General features: G+C 39.9%; 1 protein-coding gene across 1 annotated transcript in view; it reads right to left on the reverse strand.

The window, feature by feature from the left end:
* Positions 1-11,344: 11,344 nt before the first annotated feature.
* The window catches only part of LOC112069323 (DENN domain-containing protein 1B-like), a 205,428-nt gene continuing 205,260 nt past the window's right edge, over positions 11,345-11,512 (reverse strand). Inside the window, 1 exon segment of the mRNA XM_024136630.2 lies at positions 11,345-11,392. Coding sequence (XP_023992398.2) covers positions 11,345-11,392 — 48 coding nt within the window.

Below are 11,512 nucleotides of genomic sequence, written 5' to 3' on the forward strand. Positions count from 1 at the left end.
TGGAAGACGAGACAGAGAGAAGAGAGAGAGATGAGAGGAGAGAGCGAGAGACGCGAGAGAGCGAGAGAGCGAGAGGCGATGAGAGCGAGAGAGACAGAGGACAGAGAGACAGAGAGACAGAGAGACAGAGAGCAGAAGAAACAGAGAGACAGAGAGAGACCAGAGAGACAGAGAGAGAGAGAGAGAGGAAGAGAGAGAGAGAGCAGAGAGAGAGCAGAGAGAGAGAGAGCGCGAGGCGAGAGAGGAGAGAGAGAGAGCGAGAGAGAGAGTGGAGAGTGAGAGAGAGAGAGAGAGAGAGAGAGAGAGAGTGAGAGAGTGGAGAGAGAGCGAGAGGAGAGAGAGAGAGAGAGAGAGGAGAGAGAGGAGAGAGCGAGAGAGAGAGAAGAGAGAGAAGCGAAAGAAGACAAGAGAGAGGCGGGCTGCCACACAGTCACAGAGAGAGGCGGTCGTACTGTAGGTATAGTACACAGCCTCAAGAGGAGTATTAAATCTCCCCTAGAGAGGAAAGAAACAAACAGCCTCCTGCGTGATTCAACGGAGGGATGACAGGCGCGTGTGTGTGACCCTGTTTCCTGTTGCTCGGACCGGTGTCAGCGCTACATTAATTAAAGAGAGGAAGCTGGCAGGTGGTACAGAGGCACCACTGGTAATTGGCCCCCTTATTCTTTGTCTCTCTTGCTCCCTCTGTTTCCCTCTCCCTCTCACAAACCCCAGTCTCTCCTCCTTCGTCTCTCCGATCCCCCCCATACCCCCAGTCTCCCTCCTCTCCACAAACCCTACCCAGTCCTTCGTTCCTCCTATTTGGTCGCGTATACACAGATTTGAAGATGTTATTGCAGGTGCAGTGAAATGTTGTGTTTGTAGCTCCAACAGTGCAGGAATAATACCTAGCAATTAGTTCTGAGCGGTTTTTAAACAACTAATTGACTGACGTCGGTTACATTTTTTTTTAAATTCCATTTATTTTGTAAATATTTTTTGGGGGGTGAGATCAATGGGCACATTTTCTCAGTTTCTCTAGTGATGAATCAGATCAAGCCCAAACTGTGTGATGTAGTAGGGAGTGGTAGTTTCCAACAGGCCAAAATGCTACATAGTTTAGCGCAAAAAAACTTGGTCATTAACTACAATGACCATAATCCATTGCATGCCTACTTGTCCGGTCTGTCTCTTTTATGCCTTTACGAATGAACGATCGAGGGATAGAGAGCAGTTGCTTCACAAGGTATCTCTACCTGAAAATACATGATCTAAGTGATTGATAGTTGGTATTCAGCAGTCATAAAAGTATGTCTTATTTACTTTGAAGAACTACTAAAATAGTGATGTCAGACAGCAGCTCTATCAAGATGAGACAATGACTTGGAATTAAATAATAAAGTCATTAAATACAACAAATGTAATAACCACAACAACTGAAATATTGTATGAAAGTAAAGTAAATCTGAATGAGTGATGGTTAATAAGTGATGCAGTACTGGGGCAGTCACTACCATCATGGGACTTTTACTAATAGTGTTATTCTGTGTTGTTACAGCATTCAARGCACACAATGCATAGTGCATTGTCTAAACCGAAATCTGTGATTATTTTGAAAACCGAAAACGAACCCGACATCAAAAAGCACTAATCGCTCAGCACTACTAGCAACACAAAACAATACAAACATAATCCCAAAAAGTCCAAAGAAATGAATAAATAAAGGTGTATAGACAGTACATGAATACAACATGTGAGGACAGCAGTATTATATGATGTGCCATGACTAGAATACAGTAAATACATATATATAGTGTGTGTGTGTGTGTGTGTGTGTGTGTGTGGAAAATAACATGAATATGACTCCGGATTACAACATATGTGTTGTTTCCAACTTAGGGCTGTTTTCCTAAGAAGTAAATCAGCTTGTGTTTTGGTTTCCTTTGCCACGATACTAAACGATGTATTGCAATACTGCATCTTCTGGGCCCTAGTGTTGTGCTTTTGTGTTTGTGTGTGCTGGTGTGTGCTATGTCTGTGTGTGTGTTGTGTGTGTGTGTGTCTTGTGTGTGTGTGTGTGTGTGTGTGTGTGTGTGTGTGTGTGTGTTTTTGTCACAGGATTCCCCACTAGAGCCACTAATGACCGGGGTTTAGCGGGTTGGGGGGGGGAAGGAAGAGTGTATGTGAGAATGTTTATCTATAAGAAGATAACTGCTGTTGTGAATAAGAGAGAGAGAAAGAGAAAAGGGCGGAAGAGAGGGAAGGTGTGAAAGGAGGTGTGGTGTGTATAGGAACCATTTTAAAAGACTATATACAGAGGGTGTGTGTATAGGAACCATTTTAAAAGACTATGTAATAGTGGTGTGTGTGTATTAGGAACCATTTTAAAAGACTATATACTAGAGGGTGTGTGTGTATAGGAACCATTTTAAAAAGACTATTAATAGTGGGTGTGTGTGTATAGGACCATTTTAAAATACTGTGCTAGTGTGTGTGTGTGGTGTTGTGTGTGTGTGTTGTGTGTGTGTGTGTGTGTGTGTGTGTGTGTGTGTGTGTGTGTGTGTTATCAAATTAAACTTTATTGGTCGCGATATACACAGATTTGAAGATGTTATTGCAGGTGCAGTGAAATGTTGTGTTTGTAGCTCCAACAGTGCGAGGAATAATACCTAGCAATTAGTTCTGAGCGGTTTTTAAACAACTAATTGACTGACGTCGGTTACATTTTTTTAAAATTCCATTTATTTTGTAAATATTTTTTTGGGGGTAGATCAATGGGCACATTTTCTCAGTTTCTCTAGTGATGATCAGATCAAGCCCAAACTGTTGATGCTAGTAGGAGTGGTAGTTTCCAACAGGCCAAAATGCTACATAGTTTAGCGCAAAAAAACTTTCATTTTAACTACAATGACCATATCCATTGCTGCCTACTTGTCCGGTCTGCTCTTTTCATGCCTTACGAATGACACGATCGAGGGATAGAGAGCAGTTGCTTCACAAGGTATCTCTACCTGAAAATACATGATCTAAGTGATGATAGTGGTATTTCAGCAGTCATAAAAGTATGTCTTATTTACTTTGAAGAACGTACTAAAATAGTGACAGCAGGCTCTATCAAGATGAGACAATGACTTGGAATTAAATAATAAAGTCATTAAATAAACAAATGTAATAACCACAACAACTGAAATATTTTATTAAAGTAAAGTAAATCTGAATGAGTGATGGTTAATAGATGATGCAGTACTGGGCAGTCACTACCATCATGGGACTTTTACTAAATAGTGTTATTCTGTGTTGTTACAGCATTCACATGCACACAATGCATAGTGCATTTTCTAAACCGAAATCTGTGATTATTTGTAATAATGAAAACCGAAACGAACCCGACATCAAAAAGCACTAATCGCTCAGCCACTACTAGCAACACAAAACAATACAAACATAATCCCAAAAAGTCCAAAAGAAATTAATAAATAAAAGGTGTATAGACAGTACATGAATACAACATGTGAGGACAGCCAGTATTATATGATGTGCCATTGACTAGAATACAGTAAATACATATATATAGTGTGTGTGTGTGTGTGGTTGTGTTGTGTGTGTGTGTGTGTGTGTGTGGGTGTGTTTGTGTGTGTGTGTGTGTGTGTGTGTCTCTCTCTCTCTACTCACCACGATCACTGGGCAGTTCTGCAGGTCATTCTGGGGACTCTCTGTTGTGTTGGGTCAATGTTTAGTTATCACCACATCCTCCAACGACCTGCTACGCACTCTCTGAGAGAAGAAGCACAGGGTCAGCACACACACACACCTCAACCCTGTTGTTTACTTCCTCCTAAACAGTTTGGAGATAAACGTCTCCATGTCAGGGTTTTTAACGGATTCATTTGTGTTTTTTATTGGTCCCAGTACTCGATACAGTGCTGCAAAATATTTCACAGGTCAATATAATACCCAACTCCTAACTCCTAACTCTAACCCTACTGTCTATATCCTGTCTTTTTTACTGTGATGTTATTTCTTATCTTACCTATTTGTTCACCTTAATACCTTTTTTTGCCACTATTGTTAGAGCCTGTAAGTAAGCATTTCACCTGTTAAGGTCTACACCTGTTGTATTCGGGCGCACGTGACAAATAAACTTTGATTTGATTGATTAAGTCAACACAGAACTGTTTTATTAGCAGTAACCACGTGCTTGTCTATTGTACCAATATAGATAGACTGACAAGTACATTTAAAACTACAGTCATCACACAACTTAAACTCCATACACACGTATAATATACACACAAAGAAGAAAAACAATAGAAATATTCCCTGCATAGTTGCTGTGCTGATAGTTACAAAACCATACTATATTCTGCAGTGGTGATAGTTACAAAACCATACTATTATGTCTGCCAGTGGTATAGTTGAACAAAACCATACTATTATGTCTGCTGTGCTGATAGTTACAACCATACTATATGTCTGCTGTGCGTGATAGTTACAAACCATACTATTATGTCTGCTGTGTTGACAGTTACAAACCATACTATTATGTCTGCATGTGGTACAGTTACAAACCATACTATAATGTCTGCTGTGTGATAGTTACAAACCATACTATTATGTCTGCTGTGGTGAATAGTTACAAACCATACTATTATGTCTGCTGTGTGATATTACAAAACCATACTATTATGTCTGCTGTGTGATAGTTACAAACCATACTATATGTCTGCTGGTGATAGTTACAAAACCATACTATTATGTCTGTGTGGTGATAGTTACAAACCATACTATTATAGTCTGCTGTGCTGATAGTTACAAACCATACTATTATGTCTGCTGTGCTGATAGTTACAAACCATACTATTATGTCTGCTGTGTGAAGTTACAAACCATACTATTTGTCTTGCAGTGGTGATAGTTTACAAACCATACTATTATGTCTGCTGTGGTGATAGTTACAAACCATACTATAATTCTGCTGTGGTGACAGTTACAACCATACTATTATGTCTGCTGTGGTGATAGTTACAAACCATACTATAATGTCTGCCTGTGGTGATATACAAACCATACTATTATGTCTGCTGTGGTGATAGTTACAAACCATACTATTATGTCTGCTGTGGTGATAGTTACAAACCATACTATAATGTCTGCTGTGGTGACAGTTACAAAACCATACTATTATGTCTGCTGTGTGATAGTTACAAACCATACTATTATTTGCTGGGTGGAAGTTACAAACCATACTATTAATGTCTGCTGTGTTGATAGTTACAAACCATATACTATATTAGTCTGAGTGGTTATAGTTACAAACCATACTATTATTCTGCTGTGGTATAGTTACAAACCATACTATAATGTCTGCTGGTGGTGACAGTTACAAACCATACTATAATGTCTGCTGTGTGACAGTTACAACCATACTATTATGTCTGCTGTGTGATAGTTACAAACCATACTATTATGTCTGCAGTGGTATAGTTACAAACCATATATTATGTTCTGCTGTGGTGATAGTTACAAACCATACTATTAATGTCTGCATGTGACAGTTACAAACCATACTATAATGTCTGCTGTGGTGATAGTACAAACCTACTATTATGTCTGCTTGTGGTGATAGTGTACAAAACCATACTATTATGTCTGCTATGTGATAGTTACAAACCATTACTTATTATGTCTTGCTGTGCTGATAGTTACAAACCATACTATTATTGTCGCAGTGGTGATAGTTACAAAACCATACTATTATGGTCAGCTGTGGCTGATAGTTTACAAACCATACTATTATGTCTGCAGTGGTGATAGTTACAAACCATACTATTATGTCTGCTGTGTGATAGTTACAAACCTTACTATAATGTCTGCTGTGGTGATATTACAAACCATACTATTATGTCTGCTGTGCTCAGTACAGTGTGTATCGGGTGTGTGTATCGGGTGTGTGTGTGTGTGTGTGTCTGTGTGTGTGTGTATGGTGTGTGTGTGTGTGTATCGGTGTGTGGGGGGTGGATTCTTTACATTGTCACTTTGGTCGTGGACAGTCTGGGATATGGAGAGCTCTCATATACACAATGAACATAGTTACGCACAACACACACACACAAATTCACGTAGATGAGCAAGCATTACAGGCACAGACACACACAGTCATATACAATATGTCACAGTGGTGCTGAGGAGGCTTCCATGCTGATCTGGTCTAATTATGCGGTGCAGTTAGAGAGGTTTGTCACTGGCACAGTGTGTGATAAATACTGCTACCGTCAGGTATGACACACCACACACACCACAAACACACACCACACACACACACACACACACACACACTCCCATCCTCCCTCCCTCCCTCCCTCGATCTGAAATCTGCGCCTTGAACTATTCATGCAGAGTCCGTATTCACACCCCTTGACTTTTTCTACATTTTGTTGTGTTACAAAGTGGATTAAAATGGATTTAATTTACATTTTTTTGTCAACGATCTACACAAAATTAGTATAGAACATCAAAGTGAAAAGAAAAATAAACCCATAATATATTCTTGATTAAATAAGTATTCACTCCAATAATTGTTAGAATCACCTTTGTCAGTGATTACAGCTGTGAGTCTTTCGTGGTAAGTCTCTAAGAGCTTTGCACACCCTGATTGTACAATTGTAAGATATCATTGCAGACAGACATTTTCAATTTTCAAGTTCTTGCCATAAGCTTTTCGAGCAAATTTAAGTCAAAACTATAAACAGGCCACTAAGGAACAACGATCAATGACGTCTTGGTAAGCAATCCTGTGTATATTTGGCCTTGTGTTTTAGCAATGCTGCTGAAGGTGAACTTTCTCCCAGTGTCTGTTGAAAAGCAGACTGAACCAAGTTCTTCCTCCATTTTGCCTGTGCTTAGTTCTATTCCTTTCTTTTTATCCCAAAACAAAACTCATTATCCTTCGCGATGATCATGATGCAGCCACCACCACTGCTTAAAAATATTGAGAGTTTGGTACTTCAGTGATGTGTGCGGTGGATTTGCCCCAAAAATTAACGCTTTGATATTAGAGACAAAAAAGTCTAATTTCGTTGCCACATTTTTTTTTGCATATTACTTTAGTGCCTTATTTGCAAACAGGATGCTGGATGTATTGATACACCATCCAAAGGTAATTAGTAACTCACCATGCTCAAAGGGATAAGGCATTTGATGTCTAGTTTGGCCTTCTCTTCTTTTGCGAACCACTGGATAACCTGGTCTCGTTGTGGTTGAAATCTGTGTCTTAAAACTCCTGCTCGACCTTACAGTGTGTGGTAAAGGAGATGGGGTAGTCATTAAAATGATTGATAACCACTATTTACTGCACACAGAGCCATGCAACTTATGTGCCTTGTTAAGTACAGTTTACTCCTGAACTTTAGGGCTCGCCCTAACAAAAAGGTGAATGCCTCCCGAGTGGCGAAACTTACAGAACCGGGTTCATCCCAGCGTGTGTCGCCAGCCGGCCCGCGAACGGCGAGACTCATGGGCGGCGCACAATGCCCCAGCGTCGTCGGGTCTGTAGTTCGCAACACTCGGGAGTGCATTCATCCCCTTTTGTTATGGCGAGCCTTAAAGTTCACAGGAGTTAAACAGTGTACTTAACAAGGCCACATAAGTTGGCATGGACTCTGTGTGCAGTAATAGTGGTTATCATCATTTAAATGACTACCCCATCTCTTTACCCACACACTGTTAAGGTCGCAGCAGTGAGTTTTTTAAGCACAGATTCAACCACAACGACCAGTTATCCAGTGAGTTCGCAAAAGAAGAAGGCCAATAGACATCAAATGCCTATCCCTTTAGGAGCATGGTCAGTTACTAATTACCTTTGGATGGCTGTATCAATACATTCCAGCATCCTGTTTGCAATAAGCACTAAAGTAATATTGCAAAAAAATGTGGCAACGGAATTAACTTTTTTTGTCTGAAACAAAGCGTTATTTTTGGGGCAAATCCACCGCAACACATCACTGATACACTCTCATATTTTTAAGCATGGTGGTGGCTGCATCATGTCATCCGGGCAAGGGACTAATTGGTTTTGTTTGGGATAAAAAGAAAAAGGAATAGAACTAAGCACAGGCAAAATGGAGGGAAACCTTGGTTCAGTCTGCTTCAAAACAGACACTGGGAGAAGAAAGTTCACCTTTCAGCAGCATTGCTAAAACCAACAAGGCCCAAATATACCACAGGAGTTGGCTTTACCAAGACGTCATTGATCGTGTTCCTTCAAGTGGCCTAGTTTATAGTTTTGACTTAAATTTGCTCGAAAAGCTAGGGCAAGGACTTGAAAATTGAAAATGTCTGTCTTGCAATGATTATCTTACAAATTGTACAAATCCAGGTGTTGCAGAAGCTCTTAGAGACTTGACCCAGAAAGACTCACAGCTGTAATCACTGACAAAGGTGATTCTAACATTATTGGAGTTGAATACTTATATTAATCAATATTATTATGGGTCTTATTTTTCTTTCACCCTTTGATTGTTGCTATACTATTGTTGTGTAATCGTTGACAAAAAAATGTAAATTTAAATCATTTTAATCCCACTTTGTAACACACAAAATGTTAGGAAAAAAGTCAAAGGGGTGTGAATACGGACTCTGCATGAATCAGTTCAAGGGCTGCAGGATTTCAGATGCGGAGGGAGGGAGGGAGGGAGGAGGGAGTGTGGTTGTGTGTGTGTGTGTGTGTGGTGTGTGTGTGTGTTGGTGTGGGTGTCATACCTGACAGGTAGCAGTATTTATCACCACACGTGCCGTGACAGGGACCTCTCTACTGCAACCGCATTAATTAGGGACCAGATCAGGCATGCCAAGGCCCCTTCCCCTCAGCCACCACTGTGGACATATTGTATTATGACTGTGTGTGTCTGTGCCTGTATGCTTGCCTCATCTACGTGATTTGTGTGTGTGTGGTGTGCTAACTATGTCCATTTGTGTATATGGAGAGCCTCCATTATCCCAGACTGTCACAGACCAAAGTGACAAGTAAAGATCCACCCCCCCCACACCCCGATACACCAACACCACACCAACCCAATACACACACACCACAGACACAACACACACACACACACCCGATACACACACCGATACACACCTGTCTACTGGAGCACAGCAGACATAATTAGATGGTTTGTAACTATCACCACAGCAAGACATTATAGTATGGTTTGTAACTATCCCACAGCAGACATAATAGTATGGTTTGTAACTATCACCACTGCAGACATAATAGTATGGTTTGTAAACTATCAGCCACAGCAGACATAATAGTATGGTTTGTAACTATCACCACTGCAGACATTAATTAGTATGGTTTTGTAACTATCAGCACAGCAAGACATAATAGTTATGGTTTGTAACTATCACCACTGCAGACATAATAGTATGGTTTGTAACTATCACCACAGCAGACATATTAGTATGGTTGAAACTATCACCACAGAGACATTATATATGGTTTGTAACTGCACCACTTGCAGGACATAAATTTAAAGTAGGTTTGTTAACTATTCACCACAGCAGACATAATAGTATGGTTTGTAACTATCACCACTGCAGACATAATAGTATGGTTTTAACTATCACCACAGCAGACATAATAGTATGGTTTTGTAACTGTCACCACAGCAGACATTATAGTATGTTTGTAACTGTCACCACAGCAGACATTATAGGTATGTTTGTAACTATCACCATAACCAGCAACATAATTAGTATGGTTGTATACTATCACCACTGCAGAACATAATAGTATGGTTTGTAACTATCCACCACAGCAGACATAATAGTATGCGTTTGTAACTGTCACCACAGCAGACATAATAGTATGCGTTTTAAACTATCAACCACAGCAGACATAATAAGTATGGTTTGTAACTGTCCACCCACAGCATACATGTATTAGTATGGTTTGTAACTATCACCACAGCAGACATTCAATTAGTATGGTTTTTGTAAACTATCACCACAGCAGAAACATAATGTATGGTTTAGTAACTATTACCACAGCAGACATTATTAGTCATGGTTTGTAACTATTCACCACAGGCAGACATAATAGTATGGTTGAACTGCCACCACAGCAGACATTATAGTATGTTTTGTAACTATCACCACAGCAGACCATAATAGTATGGTTGTAACTATCACCACTGCAGGACATATAGTATGGTTGTAACTATCACCACAGCAGACATAATAGTATGTTATGTAACTATCAGCCCACAGCAGACATAATAGTATTGGTTTGTAACTATCAGCACAGGCAGACATAATAGTATCGGTTTGTAACTATCACCACAGCAGACATAATAGTATGGTTTTGTAACTATCAGCACAGCAGACATAATAGTATGGTTTGAACTAATCACCACAGCAGACTATAATAGTTATGGGTTTTTGTTTAACTATAGCACCAGCAGACATAATAGGTATGGTTTTGTAACTATCACCACAGCAGACATAATAGTTAGGAGTTTGTAAAACATCACCCACAGCAACATTTATAGTTATGGGTTTGTAACTGTCACCACAAGCAGGACATACTATAGTAGGGTTTGTAACTGTCACCACAGCAGACCATAATAGTATGGTTTTGTAAACTATCACCACAGCAGAACATTAATAGTATGTTTGTAACTAATCAGCACAGCAGACATCTATAGTATCGCGTTTTGTAACTATCACCACTGCAGAATAATAGTATTGGTTTGTAACTATTCACCACTGCAACATAATATGTATGGTTTGTAACTATCAGCCACAGCAGACTAATGCAGGAATATTCTATTTGTTTTCTTCATTTTGGTGTATATTTAACGTGTGTATGGAGTTAAGTTGTGTGCATGACTGTAGTTTTAAAATTGTTACTTTGTCACAGTCTATCTATATCTGCGTACAATAGACAAGCACGTGGGTGACTGCTAATAAAACAGGTCTGTGGACTTAATCAAAATCAAATCAAAGTTATTTGTCACGTGCGCCGAATACAACAGGTGTAGACCTTTACAGTGAAATGCTTACTTACAGGTCTAACCAATAGTGCAAAAAAAGCATATTAGGTGAACAATAGGTAAGATAAGAAATAAAAACATCAGTAAAAAGACAGGCTATAGACCAGTAGGGTTAGAGTTAGGGAGTTAGGAGTTAGGGTATTATATTGACCTGTGAAAATTTGCAGCACTGTATCGAGTGACTGGGACCAATAAAAACAAATGAATCCGTTAAAAACCCTGACATGGAGATGTTTACTCCAAACTGTTTAGGAGGAACAGTAACAACAGGGTTTGCAGGTGTGGTGTGTGCTGACAACCTGTGCTTTCTTCTCTCAGAGGAGGGTGCCCGTAAGCAGGTCGTTGGAGGATGTTGCGTGATACTAAAACATTGACACCAACACACTAGAGAGCCCCAGAATGACCTGCAGAACCTGCCAGTTGACGCTGCGTGCAGTAGAGAGAGAGAGACACACACACACCACACACACACACACACACAC

The sequence above is a fragment of the Salvelinus sp. IW2-2015 genome, unplaced genomic scaffold, assembly GCF_002910315.2.
Source record: "Salvelinus sp. IW2-2015 unplaced genomic scaffold, ASM291031v2 Un_scaffold986, whole genome shotgun sequence".
In the NCBI taxonomy this organism is placed as follows: domain Eukaryota; kingdom Metazoa; phylum Chordata; class Actinopteri; order Salmoniformes; family Salmonidae; genus Salvelinus; species Salvelinus sp. IW2-2015.